Genomic DNA, 17731 nt, shown 5'->3' with positions numbered 1-17731 from the left:
TTATTCAGCTTATTTGAGGTCGATCATTTGAGCTATTATGATTGGTCCCGAGAATGCAAAAACCTGTATCATAGAACAAAAGTTATTCAGGATAATATCTTCATTGTCAAAAATGATTTCATAATTTTGGAATTATATTTAAACACAAAATGTCAATGAAATAATTGTCTTTTTAATTTCAAATAGTTTTCAACACCAAAAATTTTTTTTTGTTACAAGTTATATTAACTAGAGCATAACTTTTTGATATAATTAGTGAAGAATTGGTGCTGTAACATTGGTGAACATACCTTGGTGCAGTAACATTTAGCACATTTCTCACATGTGCTTCAAGCATTTGAGGGTCAACTACAGATTGAGCTCCAGTTACACCAAGCTATAATAAACAGAAGATTTAGTCTAACATCAGAAATTGTTAATTAAAGAATGTCTTTAGAATAATAATGTACTACAAAATGTTGATTTAAAAATACTTTTTATATAAAAAATTTAAATACCATATAATATAGTAAGTCGACTTTTCAAATAAACCTAAGTTTTACAAAAATCAAGTAGTCCACATATACACGGGTAATAAAATCTGACTTTCCCTTAATGAAATATTGATGAATTATAAGCAATGAGATAGCTATAAATAACTCTGTATTAATTTTCCCTTTCCAAAAACTATTTTTAATATTTATATACAATTCATTTTAGATTTTCCCTCCTCATATTTTCTTTTCATATAGAGGTTTTTCTTAGAAACAATACTTTAAATTACAATCTGAAAAAAACTAAGACTAAGAAAAGATTGTTTATTCAATTAATTTATTCAAAAGTATTTCAAAAAATATAACACGGAACTTTTAAAACATACTACAAAGCTAACAATTTAATGATTCCAGAACAAAATAAGTCATGTCGGATTCAATTAGGTTGGCAGTGTTGTGTTATCATACGGATCTCACTCTTCAAGGATTTTACTTTATCTAAATAAAGCCCCTCAAAATATCATCTTCACCACCGCCAAAAAATACAAAATGTCACGCTTTTTAAAAGATTTTACAAAAACATTTGGTTTTTTTTCAGTGCTCAACTTATACACATGATATACCAGTATTTGCTATCAAAAAAGGGGGGTTGACTTATACGATAGGATATAGAGTATACTGTTCTTGAGTAAAGCTGTAAAAAAAAAAATCTAACTTATTTTAAAATGAATTTACCTTAAATTTACACCAAATATAACACAAATATATTATATAAATTTTTATTTTGAATAGTAGTTCTGTTTCTGGAAGATTATTCATTCTTCATCAATTTTCATTCAACACATTTTTTTTATATTTCTATTTTTGAATAAAGAATATAATAAAGGATTTTATTGATTATTATGTAATTTTTAGGGCAGAAACGAAAACTCAAAAGTCGTCAATTGAACGATTCTCCATATATAACAGCCTTAACAATCAGATATAAGAAGTGTCAGTTTTTTTATAATTATTCTCTCAAAATTAATATTTTTATGAATATGTATTATAGTTTTTAAATTACATAAAATCTAAAATGTATTAGCAAAATTTAATTACACATATCATCAATCAATTTAAACTGTTTGAAAAAATTTTATCCCTTGAAATTCAAAGAATATAAATTTTAAATTAAACTTTCCTAATCTTTTAATAAAATTTTGAAAGAAAATAAGCACACTTGAACAGATTTCTGGCTTAAAAATCAATTTAACCGTAAAAGACTTTTTTTATTTAATTGGGCTGAATCAACTTTATTGGATAAAACTGGCAGGCAAGACTGGGTAGCTATATTCCTAAATACTCCAAGTCAAGATTCTCGGAAAATTGGATAGTGTCTCGATCGAAAACAATGGGAATATGAAGTGATAATCAAATTGTCGTTACAATGATTTCTCATCTTAACTTATAAAACCCTTGTAAAATCTTTTCAATAACGTTTTTTGAAAGTAATTTGATTAAAAGAAATATGATCTATAGCTAAAACTTTGATTACGAAGCATTTTTTTAATCAGCATTATTACTAGTCTAAGCTTTTTGCAATGGATTTATATTAGTTAAAATTTACAATTGGACTTATTCGGCATTCAATTAGCCCAAAATAATACTTAAAAAATGATGTTTTATATTATTTGCTCTTATATGCTTTTAAGTATCACTTCTGAAACAATGACAGTTCCAATAGTTTTTAACATCATCTAATTTTAAAATTAACTAGCGGTCTCACACTTTTTCCACTACTATATGACATTTATTTACAAATAAAAATAGAATAAGAATAATATTAAGATATAAAAAAATAATTAAATCTTATAAGAGAGCAAAAAAAAATTTTTTTATTAAAATTCCTTACCTCAACACAGAAACTTTGTATAGCCTCAGAGGGAAAACCACGGCGACGTAAAGCTGTTAATGTAAAAAGTCTAGGGTCATCCCAGTCCCTAAAAAGAAAAATTAAATAATAGTAATAGAAGTTAGTGAAAAAGAAGTCTACTAAAAGTAGAAAAGTAAGTGTGTTAAAGTCTGAGTTATAAAAACAATGGTCAGTACAATCTGAATTATATTTGGAGAAAAAAATACATTGAATATAACAATTCAGAATTTGAGAAAAAATTTATCTCAATTTCTAAGACACAATACCAAAGTGTCATAGATTTTGTTTATAAACATTATATATTAAGTACAGTAAAAAAAAATGTCAGGTGCTTTTTAGCCAAAATTATGGTAGTTATAATAACTGAAAAATGTAGGTGTTTGTATAATGAAAAGAATTCACTTCCTAGATGATGGTTTTTGCACAATTAATGATAAAAGGATGATAAAGCAGCTTGATAAAAGGATGATCATTGCATCTAAAAGCCGAAAATAATGATACTCAAATAGAATAAGTTAAGTGTTGAGCAATTTCTGAAAGCAAAAGGCGCAGAATATTGTGAAATTCGTCAGTAAATGGAAAGCACTCTACGTCCCAGTACAGAATTAAGGAATAAAGCAAGCACTTTCCGACAGGAGTATGATACTGGAAAAGAGCATATCATTACTTGGAGCAAAACCAGTATGTTGTAAAATTGGAGACCTATCAAAACAAACAGTTTGGCAACAGATTGTAAATGTGATTTCTAGAACAGGGCGCTTAGCCATGAAACTGTTTGTGTAATTACCGAGAATAGGTGGCAACACTATTAAAATATGTGGATCCACTACAACTTAACATTGAAAAGTAAACAGACATCAAAACAACTACCTTTAAGTCCATATCAACCTGTCACCTTTGATGAGATCTAAATTTAAATTGGACAATGAAATCAAGAAATACATGCAGAATTCGTTTAAAAAAAGTTCCTAAGTTGTTGTTTTTTTTAATGCATGGTATTAACAAAAATAATATTGAATTTCAGTAAATAAATTGTGTGAAAAAGCCTCTACCAATTATTTATCACATAAAACTAATAGTTTTTATCAAATACTTTAAAACAGTAATTAGCAAACAATGAAGTGATGGCTTTTATTTTCATTTTACCATATATTTATCCTTTAATGAATGTAATTACATGGATAGTTTATGTGTCTCTTTATTTTGAACAACCACAATTTAAAAAACTAAGAAGGTTTGATATCAAATACCTGAAGGAATTTGTCAGTGTAGAAGATTTATAAATAATAAAATGTATAAAACTTGAAAGTAGTAATATTAAAGATTAAGTCATAAAAAAATATATGAATAGTTTATTAAAAAAAATCTAACTGACCAAACTGTAGACTGATTAAAAAAACAAGCTAACAAAAAGCATTTTACATTTATAAGAATTAATAGATATTGTATTTGTATTGATTCAGATCTATTTATCTGCACATACCTATGAGAGTGAATTTTTTTATAATAAGTTTAATACATTTAGCATAATAGGAAACTAAGGTGGAAAAAAACTTACCTCACAATACCTTCTGAAATCAATTTCTGGATTTTCCTTTTTGATATTACAGTGTAATTCATATTTAATCTACCATATTCCCACTGTACAGGACAATAAATATCCAATGCATTGCATAACCAATAATATGAAGATCGCCTAAAATTGTAAAAGAATACTTCAGTCAAAATCACGAAAAATATAAACATTACACTAAGGAAAATAAAGTATAAAGCATAATTTGCATTCAATTAGGAAAAAACAAAACAAAATTAATTAATATGAATCTTTAAGTCAACTTTCACTTAAAATGATTTTTTGCATAGTAAACATGATTGTTTCATGCAACTGCAAAAAAAAAAAAATCTTCTCCACATGAATTCTTAACCTTTTAAAAATTTCTTTGCAAAGGATTCAGTAAATTCATCAATCATATTATTCTTGTTTGAAAACTTTATTCACTCTTCTTCATGAGTGTTGTAATAGGTAGTTTATTAAGGAATTAAAACATGTGTAATCTCACTCTTCTTGATTCCATTTATATTCAGACTTTGCTGTACTCTAGGCATTTATTTTTGTAACCGTCATTGAACAGCCGACCCAAATTTGAGTTTACGCCTACTAATCTTCAACTCGGTAGCCTTGTAATTTTGAACCCAATCCAGAAGACGAGAACTTCTGGATCAGTACCCACAGAGATATTGATTTGTTATGGGAACCTGGAAGACTTTGTGACCATGATAGATTTAATGTGCACCTATCACCATTTAATACACGGGGATTCTTCGGTCGGCTTGATTCTAACTCCCGCTCTCATGAAAGTGAGTCCAATGCCCTACCAACCAGGCTAGCCTGGATCCCTAGGCATTTATTTAGGAATAATTGATGCTAGGAACCAGGGATTTCTATGAGAATTCTTTAAAATACTTTTGTTTTAATAGCTGCATCATAATAAAAAGCCTGATAAAACAAAAGCATTTTAGAAAAAAGAAAAAACTTAATAGCAACCAAAACAATAATTGTTTTTAATTTTCAAATGAAAAATTTAACAGTAAAAATCACAATCCAACTTCTTTACATTGCCATATATGTAGAAAGAAATAACGAGAAATTATTAACGTTCTTTAAAAAAACACTGTGCCATAATAAAAATGCTGATTAAAAGAAAAAGTTAATAAAAAAAAGCAAAAGAGAAACAAAAAGAATTGTTCTTAGTTCTCAAAATATAACTTTAACTTTGGAAATCACAGTTTTATATGTTACTGGGAATCTGTCTTAAAGTACAGGAAAAAAGTAACAGTAAAAGAATAAAATCTATCAGAGATTCTATGTTAAAATACATTGCTATTTTAAAAACATAAAAACAGCAAAAAATATTCTTAATTCTTAAAACAAAGAGTGGTGAAAAAAAATGATAAAGTTGACTGGCCTGAACAAAATTTTAAATCAGCTGTGCAAAAATCCTCGTTCTGTATAAAGTAATCTAATTTCAATTCTTCAAATGTTACTTTTCCATTTGTCCACCAGAACACAAATTTAAAAGTCTTTTGCAAGTAATAGAACTTAATAAATAGGTATAAAAGCTATTTATAATGATAGTAAAAATTACAACTTTAGATTATTCTTTGTCAAATCAAATCATATTAAAAAATAATAATAATAAATAAAATAAAAAATTCGAAAATACTTTTATAAAAAACCACTTTTCCAAATAATTTGGCCCTTATACTGAATATTGGCCAAATATTCGTTACATCCCTATTGATGATTAAAAAAAATTTAAAAAATTTTATAGAGCTTTTGTATAATAAAAATTGGTAACTGCAATTCTTGCTTCTTGAAAAATTGTAATTTAATTTCAGATTATGCACAAGGTAACAAAAAATATCATGGATTATTTCATACCTAGATTGAAACTCTTTTGTACATAAGGAATGAGTGATATTTTCCAGAGAATCACAAAGACAATGAGTAAAGTCATATGTGGGATAGATACACCTGTGAAATAAACAAACAATTTATTTGAAAACCATCACAGAAAATGCACAATATACACAAAACTTAATAAGAAGACATGTAGAACTATTACAAACCATTTATCACCTGTTCTATGATGGGGAAGGAATTTAATACGATAGGCAACTGGGTCTTGTTTCCCTTCTTCTAAAGTTAACTTCATTCGTAAAGTAGCCTCACCTTCACCGATTTTACCATTTTTCATATCCTAAGACACCCAAAAGCAAAATATACAATTATAATAATAAATATTAAAAAATTATAATAAATTTTTAATATGTGGCAATAAAAAAATTGGTGTGAAACATTCAATTCATCAAATCAGACATTAGATATCAGACATAGATAGACAACTGGGTCTTGTCTCGCTTCTTCCAAAGTTAACTTCATTCGTAAAGTAGCATCACTTTCACCGATTTTACCATTTTTCATATCCTAGCATACCCAAAAGCGAAATATATAATAATAATAAAAAATTTTTAATTTTTTGTAATAAAAAAATTGGTGTAAAACATTTAATTTATCAAATCAGACATTAGACAATTTAAACAGTATGATACTTGTTTAAAATAAAATATAAAAAACATGTTTCACAAATTTTTTTTTGAAGGAGATGGTCTGTGTAAATATGAACTGTTTTCTTTTAACATATGAAGAACACACCCTTTCATTAAAACTTTTCTTACAAGTGCTAAGAAATGCATTAATGTGCGAATTGTTTTCAAGATAATATATAGGATAATAGAGAAAGCATTACAAAGCAAAATGATGAACTTTTTCTTCTTTAATAAAAATGATATGCTTCTGAAAATCAAAAAAGTGTAGATTAAATTAAAGCAGATTAAACTGAACTAATATTTATCTAAATCAATTAAACTAAATCAATTTTTCAAAATCTGTTAAAGTTTAACATATTTTTACTTGTACAAAATTCTAGTGATATCATTTTGTGTGAGCAATACAAAATTTTTTAACTATGTTGCACTATCCAAGAAGATGGTTACCATCAACCGGAGGGGTTGTCATAAAATTTTGCATAAAAAGTCAAATATGCAGAAAAATACATCAAATAATTAGGGTTTAAGCAAAAAAAACTGTTAAATTTATTTCTTTAGAATTAAACAAAATGTTTAATTTAAGAAAAAAGGACAAATTACTTGAAACAGCTGAAGACTTTCCTTGACTGGACGATTCCTCCAAGGAGATGGAGGTGGATTGAATCCTTTTAACTCTTCCTGCTTTTGATGGCAAATATATGCTAAATCCTTCTTAATGAGAGTACAGGCAAATTCATACAACTGGTCAAAATAATCTGATGAATGACTTATTATTGAAGGCTTGTAACCTAAATTTATAAAACTTTTATTAAAATGCTAAAGACATTAAAATTGTGCACAATCACAGTCCACAATCTGATAAAATGAACCAACAATAATAATAAATATGTTATGTAATAGGTGACAGAATTTTATCAGGCTTTCTGTGGCATACCTCTCTAATACTAATATCTTTCTGCAAGATAGTTAAAAATAACAAATATATATGTTACTAGTTTAAAGTAATCGAAACGTTAACTTCAAAAAAAAAAATAATAATATTTAAATTAAATAAATAAAAAATATTAATTTTTTTAATCGAATATGTGATTTTTTTATACTAATATTATGGGCGATATTCTCGCATTTTGTAGAAAGATAACACATCAATTATTTCCTTTTTCGCATTTTTAATTCATCATCACATTTAAAAAAATGTAAAATCTGTAGCAGTTAACTGCCGTAAAAAGAAAAGACGACGAAATCTCGAGAATCGGACTCTTCAAAAAAGGGGTTACTAGATGCGTGTTTTCATTTCGAGATTTAGTTGTGATAAATAATATCGGTTTTAAAAAGCTATGTGGAAATCAGTAGTAATTACTGCAAGAAAAAATTAGAACAAATATTTCCACAGAAAAGAAAACCAAATTTTTTACTTCATTATTCTTTACTTTTCATAATCCTCCAATGAGAATAGAAAAGACACAGGCATTTTTTTACCACTCCAATGCACGAGAAAGGCATCTTTTGAATATGATTCTGAAGAAAAGATAAAATCTCTTGAAAATTTCAGCAGAAAAGAAAAGCAAAATTTCCCAAACGAAAAATTCTTCTGCAAGAACTCTGTAACGTTCTGCCATGGGGTGTACAACCAAGTTGCAGGACATTCAAGTTTATCCTTAATTACATATAGCTTCATTTATTAAAATTTTTCAAACTGTACTCACTGGGTCATGTTATTTAGATATTTATAAGTCAAATATAAATATGACTAAAATTTATTTAAAGCTTAGAATAGGTATTTTACTTTTTTCTCAATGAATACACAAGAGCCAAGGTGGATCAGGTGACAAGAGCACCTACCAATGAGGTGATCTGTTTTTGAATTCCAGCGATGGCTGGTCAATATGAATTCTGGGCCTGTCTTGCACCAACCATAGTACTGATGTTAAGTATACTCAGTGATAGACGGATTCTGGAATAGAGTCCCTTTGCCGTCAGGATAACTGTGGGAGGTTGTCATGGTTTTACTCTCCATATGATGCAATGCAGCTTAGTTTCATCAAAAAGTTCTCCATTAAGACAAATTTCTCCCACTACTTGAACCAGGAGAACTTCTGGATAGAGATAAAAATTACAAGGCTACAGATCTGGACATTGGTAATTGCAAACTTAAACAATTGGGTCTGCTGTTCAAAGACGGTGATATTCAGATTTTATCAAGTTAACTTAAATATAGGATCGAATAAAAAAATAATACGCTACAACTACTTTTTTAGTACGCTCCTAAGAAAATTAAGGCAAAATTGTATTACAAAAATTATCTTACATCAAGAAATAAAGCATAATGAAATATAATCAATTTTATAAAAAATTTTCTTTTCTCACTTCCTCAGTTTACACGCACCTAGCCAATTTACCATCTCAACAATTTCTCTGAAGAACTTTTCTTCTTCCTTTTCTGGATTAGTGTCATCAAATCGTAAAAAACAAATACCATCATGTGCTTGCGCATAACCAAAATTAATGTTTATTGCTTTAGCATGCCCAATATGCAATATGCCATTTGGTTCAGGAGGGAATCTAGTGCGTACCTGAAACAAACATTTAAAAAAAATGTTTTATTTAGCTTAGATTTAAAATAACTTTAATCAAGCAATTAGTTACATGCTAATAGCTAATTAGCAATTATCTTCAAACAACAATTTAACTACAAAGTACATGTGTCATCTTAAACATTATTGAACATATGATAAAAGTAGGAACATGAGAGAAAAAAAAAAATTTTTTTAGGGTTCCCACTCAATTTTCAAAAAAAAATTCAAGGACTTCGCTATGATGTTTAAGAACCAAAAATCAAATTTTTCAAGGACCTATTCAGTATTACAGTTAGCAATAGCATGATAAAGTATTACAGTATATGCCAACCAGATTTTTCCAATTGACATAGGATACTTGCCAACTTTTAAAAATTAGCATCAGTGAAACTTTTCATGAAAGATTTAATGAAGTAAATTAAAATTAATCAAAAAATAACATTAGGTTAAACAAGCATAGTAAATAAATGATAAAGTTTATTATATAATTGCACGGTTACTAAAATACAAATACTCTTTATTTTAATATGTTAAATCAAACTTTAGATTAAAAGAAAAGTACACAGTTCGATAAAATATCAAAATATATCAATTTCGCCTATCTATTTCAATTTTAATAACAGTATATTTATTTGTTACTTCAGAGTGTCAGTAATTTATTTTGAACATAACAAAATCTATTGTAGAACAGTATTTTACAAATAACAAACTAAGACCTACCAAGCTTTATTTTTTTAAAAATAGATCCATAAAACACAAAGCGAAATGTTTGAAAGTTTGTGAAATTGCAAAATTTTTACTATTTTACTATGTATAATTTTTAAATCACATTTATACACATCTCGATATTCTACATGTAAATCGAAATTATATGAAAGGTGAAGTAAGTCCTGAATGAAGTAAATCATGTATCACAATGCACGATTTGCAAATTAAAAAAGTGTGGTACATGTACCCCCAGGGGTACAGGAACAGTTTAGCAGGGGTACGTCTTCTTATGCGAAATATCTTGCAACAAACAAAAATTTCAAAAACTTTTACTTAAAAAGCCATGTTAAGTTAGCCATGAAAATTTATGATTACATATCTTTTTATTGCCTATTTTTTGCAGAGTTAACAGTTAGTAATATTAATTAGTGGTATCAACAGCCAGTTGTGATTTTAAATTTTTGTGCAATTTTTTATAGTAAAATATACATTCATTTTTTTATTAATGGTACACAGCGCTACGAAAAATTTAGAAAGGGTAGGCAAAAGTCATAAGTTTGGGAAACAGTGACATATGCAATGGATCGACATTTACACAGGTGGTATGTTTTCTATGAATACATATAATATTTATCTAAATTACTATACATAGTTGTACATAAACTTCTTTTTTTGTTACAAACCAGCAAAAAAAGGTATTTACATATAAGCCAGAGGAGCTGATAAACAAATTATTAAATCAAAACAAACTCACAAAGCAAAAGAACAGACATTAAGAATTTTTTAAACCCTATGTTAATTAAACTACAAAATAGAGTGAAATTTTTAAAGACAGAGAAAAAAATCAAACAATTTAAAGATTGTTAGAAGTTACGATCTTTAAAAAGTTAAAACAAAGCCGAAGAAAAATTAAGAAGAAAAATCTATTATAAAAAATTTAAAACAGAAAGTACGTTTCAGACTTCAAAGTTCAACAAACACGAAATTTAAATACTGAAAGTAGTGTATGTAAAAAACGTAAAAACTATCCAACTCAAGCTTTACTTTGCTACACAAAATATCATTTTGTGACCCTTTCATACCCCCTGGTAATAATAAAATGATAAACACTTATACAATGACAACAAATGATAAACACAAGATAAACACTTTAAAGATAATAAAGCGCACACAAATTTTTACCTAGAATATGAATTAATCCTTAAAATGTTAATTCTCAAACCTTAATTCTCAAAGATCTTAAACTCTTAATCAACATGTTTTTCCTTTATTTTTTAAACAGGTTTCACTGTAAGACTTTGCAAAAAGGTTTGATAGTCAACTGAATGGCACTTCTGATAGTGAGTTTTGAGTTTTAAAGATCAATTTAATCATCATAATAAAGTAAAAGTATAGAAATAATTACAAAAAACAAATGCAGTACAAATTTTTGACTTACTACTTAAAATTTTAAGTTTTTGGTAATTAAAGTGAATAAATTAGTTTTAAATTAAATCCCTAAATAAAAAAATCAACATTTGCAATTGAAAAAATGCAACTATTCTTGATATTTCTCAAAACCGAGATTTTAGATAGATTAACACCTTTCACAGTGATTTATTCTCATATTTATTTGAGAATAAAAATTTATGAATTTACAAAACTTGCCTGGTTTTTAAAAATGTACCTAAACAATCCTTAAAAAATTAGAGTAAATGTAAAGCAAAATTATTCTCAATCCAAGAGATTTAAAAATTTTGAAATCAGAACTGCCCTTTACTTCAAAAACCATATTTTTAGGAATACTTAGAAAAATTATAAATAAATAAATTTTAAACATATGTGGAGGTTTTTAATAAATCATTAAATGCTATATAACATGACAAAAATTTGTACCTGTCCTTTAGTTTCTTCTAAATGTTTCTTAAGAAGTTCCATTGTATTTGGTGTTATAACAAATCCATCTGTTTTATAATTTTCACCAGGTTTATGAAAGCTGAGCTTTTTCATCACATCATTAATTGAACGACCTGGAAAAAAATTTTGGTTAATGACAAGAATGAAGAGTGAATATTTATTTATTTTTTAAAAATTATTAAATTTTTTTATTCTGTTAAAAAGCTTGATTCATAAAATATGTGTGGTTTTAAAAAAAAAATGTTTTTTTTTAATTTATTTGAAATAATCGAATTAAAATAACTTTTAGGTCATTTTTGCTTTATTTGATTTAATTTATTATTATTTTAAGAAGAATTTAATAAAAAAATTTATAAAGTTTTGTAATTATTCACAAAAATATGTATTCATTTCTTCAATGCAGAATACTCCTTGTTACATATAATACTTTCAGATTCAAAACGATTGGAAATAAAAAAAATTAATATTTGCACAAAATATTTGAATGCAGCTTACATTATATCTGCAATTTTTTTAATCTATTTATTTTTTAATTTATTTTTCTCTTTATCATTTTAACAGAAAAATATCTCTTTATGCATTTTTTTTCCCATAAATACGTTAAGAAAAACATTTCAAATTAGTTTCAAAAGAATTTTTCTACTTTTGTGCATCTAAATAAGGAAAGTAACCAAAAATTCACCTACTTTCTACTTCAACTTCTTTCTCTTTGTTGGAAACAATATTTTCCTTTTTTTCTTTAACCTTTAGTAGAAAGAAACTAAAATTAGAACTTTAAAACATAGAAAATATATAACATTACAATTATTTAAATTCTAAAAAAATGTAGTGTTACAAAAACATAATAAATAAATAATAGTAATGATACGTAAAATTAACACAGAAATTTAATCAAATATAATTTTAAGGCTAAAAAATGTTGTAAGGAAAATTTTTTATATGAGAACTTACTAAAAATAAAGTGCTGACAGAAATAAAAAAATATTTATTTAAATATCACAATGAGAGGTGGTTATTTATACATTGAACATTGTTTTAATATATGTTAATAAAACATTATAATACAACAATTATGTTATTAGTAACTTTCATTTATGTACCATTAAAAAATTTTCCAAATAAACTTATAAAGATGGAAAATGGGTTTTACATTTTTGAAAAAAAAATTGCAGCAAGATTGAAAATATTAATTAAGAAAATTATTAAATAATAAAAAATAGAGAATTTCAAAACTTTCTGGGAAAGCCTACACAGTATAATTTTTGATGAATAAAAAGATCTACAATAGATACAATTAAGGGGGCTATTAAAACAATTCAAATTAATTTTAATTTAAGAGTTACAAAAATTTTAATTTTTTTTAAAATTTTATTCACGTAAATATATTCAATCTGAAAGAAAGCTAAAATTATAATCTGGATCTAAAGGTAAAATTAAAATGTCAGAGATTTACCAATCACCACTTTTCACTTTAACTTATAGTAGTTGAGAGAAAGACATTACAAACACATACTGCATATATCATTCGAAGTGATTTCAAAATATAAGATATATAATACTGAAAAGCATTTCTATTTCAAAACTCAACAAGTTTTTTAGCTATTCATGAAGAAAAAAAATGATACAGAATAACAAGATGCAAATACACCATATTAAAGCATTAATAAAAATTGATTTGCTGAAAATTTCAAAAAAAAAAAAAAAAAAAAAAAAAAAAAAAAAAAAAAAAAAAACTGGCAAGGATTGAAATGTTGAAATGAATGTGAAGTTTTATAAAACAAAAACCACATTGAATACAAGTGTGTCATGTGTAATGTAATATGTGTGTGCGTGTAATATATACAAAAAGAAAAGATAACAAAATCAAACACGTCTATATCGTACTTAAAAATAAAAATTAAAACAGGTAACAAATGAAAAAAAGGTCAAAAATAAATCATTTTTAGTAAATAAATAAATAAAAAACCTTCTTCCTTCTAAATTCAAATTACATCTTTTGATGATATTAGAAAAATTTTAAATAAAGATAAGTTTTTTGAAAGTTTAATGAAATTGGTTAATTTAACATGCAATTTTTTTTTCTTTTGTTTAGAATTATTAGATCCTGTTAAAGATTCTCAAGAATGGAGTGATGCCCTATCATATAATGTTCCAATTCTTAATGGTAATTGTCAAAACATATTTTTGCATATAATTAGAATTTTAGAAAACAATGTTCAAAGTTAACTTTTATCCTTCAAACAGAGACACACACATAGCTAAACCTAGACTTACAACTTAAATAATTAATTAAAAAAGTTTACAAAATCACTATTTTTTTGAAGAACGGTGTGAATAAGCTAAAAAATAAAAGTAAAATAATATTAATGTTCAAAAAGCAACAGCAAACACAATTAACCTAGCATCTTCCCTGATTGTAGAAATAAATATAAAAAATTAAAGAAACTACTGATAAACTTTATTGCAATTTTCAAAGTTAACAAGTACAAAAAATACCACACATCTTGACAATATAAAAGAAAGGATTTATTATAAAGAGTATAAAAAATTTATTGTTTTAAGTAAAAATCTAACATTTCCAAACAGTAATGCTTATCTAAACCACTAAACTTGTAATGATAACAAAATTGTTTATCAACACAACTAAATACACAACTTATTAAACTAATTATCAATTATTATTAACAACTTATTAAATTAACATTAACAAAAACTTATTAGTTATTAAACTACAAGATATAAGACCTGATTAACATTATAAAGATAATAACAAAAATATAATTATAATTTTAAGAGTATTTCAACCACTAAAATAAAAAATATTTCCAAAATCTGCAGAGAATTTTCATTAAACTTACTTTTGTTTTTACTGGCTTTATTTTATCAGCCTCCGTTTTTGGTCCCAATACATCTAAAACTTGAAGTTCTACCTCACTTCTAATAAATTTACCATCAGCAAATGGAAGTGCTTTACGAGCTTCAGCTATAAATAAATAGACAAGAAAAACGAATACCATATATTAAACAAGAGAATAAGATAACAAGAAAATACCCCTGTAAAAGGGTATACGATAAAACTTAACAGCTAATTTAAAGACCAAAGTTTTCTTCATCAATAATTAATAACACTTTCTGAAAGCAAAAACATAACACATTTGGTGAAATGTCAGCAAAATATTTTTAGATGAAAGTTAGGAAATAAAGAAAGCGTGATTAATTACAAACAGTACAATAAATGTGTTAGCAACAAATTTCTTTTTCTTTTTTTTTTTTAAAAAAAGGAAAGAAGAAGAAAAAAAAAATGAAAGTTAAATAAAGGGAATGTTTATAACTGCATGATGTGCCTTCCAAATAAGAAAGCTTCAGTTACCAAAATTGAAGATTTTATTGTTTCAAACTTGCCATTTTTAATTTATCTGAAGAACTTGCATTTAAATAAACCAATATGTATTTTAAAGCTTAAATCTTATAGAAAACTAAACAACTGAGGATATAGTAAAAATAAATGTAGACAGCTCAGTGAACTATTTAAATACTAATTTTTTACATGCTGATCCAAAGATCAGATGGAACTGAGCTCTAAATTCGTAACTTACATATTTAGTTTTTCTATATATTAATAATCTACTTACAGAATTTACCAATCAGCCTATAATTAATTACTCTGGGGAAAATATACAAAGATATTTTATGCCGTAAGATATTATAAAAATACAAATTAAATAATTGCTTTTTATTGCCTTGAATGATGAATTTATCGCCTTGAATGATGAAGGTAGCTTCAATTACTATTCCACTAAATTTTTAAAACATAACTTTTTAATTCATGAAGAAAACATGATTGAATAAATCGTATGTTGCCTTCTGTACCAAGAAAATTTTGAAAATTATGAGAATCCAAAGTAATTAGCTGCAAGAGACCTCAGCTTTTGCTTTATTTTAATCGTGGAGAATTTGCTTATATTGTAAACGGTATACTCTTTCCCCATTTAACATGTTTTTTTTAAGACTAAAAATAAAGTGAAATATGTAAAACCAAAGGCAAAAATAAGTAAACTAAAACAAACAAAAAAAGATTATTAAGAATATAAATTCAATGGTTAAGGGCTAATTTAAAGGATCATTAAAATCAAATAACAAAATATCATATTGCTGATATTGATTATCATATAGCAATACCAATCTATGTATCTGCTCTCATCATACCATAATAAGAATTTTAATTTATAATATGAATGTAATATGACAGAACCACTAACATTTTCATGTATTTGATGTTAGAGTATCACGAAATTTTTTTAAATTTATAATTAAAAAATGAAAATAAAGAAAATGAACTAGATCTAACTTCAAAAAAATTGAAGAAAAATAATTTTAAAAAATGAAAACAATTTTTCAAAAAATAATCAAGATCAAGACAGTTAAAAAAATTATTTAGATTAAGCATTGATTATTTAGAACAGTTATTTAAGAAAGCCAAACTGACGGAGGGAAAGAAAAAATTAAACATTAATAAAATTAAGAGAAATAAACAAATAAAATTAAAAAAACTAAATAGTGAAAAAATAATTTTATTAAACATAATTAATTAGTAGTTAAGGATCCATTAAGCAGATATAAAAGTGTTCTCCCAAAGCGCTTTTAGAAGGGCAGTCTGTCCTGCCTGCCGTGCGATCTCTATACCCATTTCTGAGAGGCAGTGCCCAGCCCTTTTTTATTCCTAGGGAGAACTCTGTATATAAAACTTAATTAAATTAAAGAAAAAAGAAATCTATTTTATAACATAAAAATTGAAAGAATTTTAGCAACATTTAAATGAAGAAAAATCAACTATATTAGAGGATATAGCAAGGATTTGACAAAATAGATAAAGTGAAACCTCTTGGGAGTAGTAAAATGGTTGTTGATCATTCTCTATTAACTTCAAAATTTTATCGAAGGTACATCATTTTTTACAAATGATTTTAATTTTAGTCAGTCCCATTTTTTTACGAGGAAATGCCACTTTTGTTGGTGTCAGGAAAATTGGATCAATAAATAAAATTTAGAATTATCCCTACTGATATAATTATGTGCAAAAACTAATTTATCTTATTATGAATAATAGAACTTTAAAGAAATAAACAATTATATTTTCTGTTTAAGATTACATTTTATTTTATATCATAAGAATTAGATAGCTTTAAAAAATGAGAAGAGGTTTGTTTGAAATGTTAAGTTTTTTCTAAAAGAACTTATTTTTTTCTAATTTAACTTTTGACTCTAAAAATAAATCATTAATAGCATAGTTCTTAGTGCACTTTGACTGCAACAAAAGGTTGTAAATTTATTTCAGAGATCGTCAAAAAGAGCTTTCTAAATAAAAGCTTGACAAAAATATTTTGAACACATTGCAATCTACTTATATGCTTTGTTAATATTTTTTTAAAAATATTTTTTCGTGTTTCCATGTTTCACTTTTTTCGTATTTGGTGCAGAGACTTGTCTGGTAGCAGGAAGAGGTTTTTAATGGTTGCTCAAAAAGGGTTACTTCAATGCAAAGTCTATGGAAAAAATTCTGTGCCTCCCAAAAGTGATCGTAAATAGAGGAGGACACAACATAAAGGTGGTCTTTCCTGAAAGTTTCACTCTATATTGTAATATTTAGATATATAAATAGAAAATTAAAAACAGAATTTTAAAAATTAAATACAAAAAAATATGATTTTTTAAAAGTCAGAGAGCTTACCCATCAATAACCCTTGATTAAAGAAATATCTTTCTTTGATAAGTGTTTCACGATGAGCAGCTATGACCTTTTCAACAGTTTTTTCAATTTCTTCAGGTGTGACTGATATTCCAACTCCGGCATTTTTTTCAAACTCTTTTAAGTTTGTATTTTCATCAGCATGATCCATTAAATATGAAAAAGCAGCTAAATGGAGAAAAGGTTTTCCATTATTGCAATTTAAATTGAAATAAAAATTTTAAAAAAATTAAAATAAATAAAACGAAATTTTTTTTAAAAAAATGCTGTTTTTTGCATGAATATATATAATTTTTTAACTTAATAAATT

At 25.9% G+C, this 17731-nt stretch overlaps 1 protein-coding gene across 1 annotated transcript in view; it reads right to left on the bottom strand.

The window, feature by feature from the left end:
* The window catches only part of LOC107443686 (Glutaminyl-tRNA synthetase), a 30413-nt gene that overhangs the window by 7006 nt on the left and 5676 nt on the right, over window positions 1-17731 (bottom strand). Inside the window, exons 3-13 of the mRNA XM_016057633.4 lie at window positions 17404-17589; window positions 14534-14658; window positions 12362-12419; window positions 11655-11788; window positions 8882-9068; window positions 7096-7283; window positions 6016-6146; window positions 5828-5920; window positions 3944-4081; window positions 2365-2452; window positions 291-376 (exon numbers count right to left, since the gene is read on the bottom strand). Of these exons, the coding sequence (XP_015913119.4) occupies window positions 291-376; window positions 2365-2452; window positions 3944-4081; window positions 5828-5920; window positions 6016-6146; window positions 7096-7283; window positions 8882-9068; window positions 11655-11788; window positions 12362-12419; window positions 14534-14658; window positions 17404-17589 (1414 nt within the window). The remainder of the gene's footprint in view (window positions 1-290; window positions 377-2364; window positions 2453-3943; window positions 4082-5827; window positions 5921-6015; window positions 6147-7095; window positions 7284-8881; window positions 9069-11654; window positions 11789-12361; window positions 12420-14533; window positions 14659-17403; window positions 17590-17731) is intronic.

Source organism: Parasteatoda tepidariorum, chromosome 5, assembly GCF_043381705.1.
Source record: "Parasteatoda tepidariorum isolate YZ-2023 chromosome 5, CAS_Ptep_4.0, whole genome shotgun sequence".
Taxonomy (NCBI): Eukaryota; Metazoa; Arthropoda; class Arachnida; order Araneae; family Theridiidae; genus Parasteatoda; species Parasteatoda tepidariorum.
The sequence above is the reverse complement of the archived record's forward strand: the minus strand, read 5'-3'. Positions and strand labels throughout refer to the sequence as shown.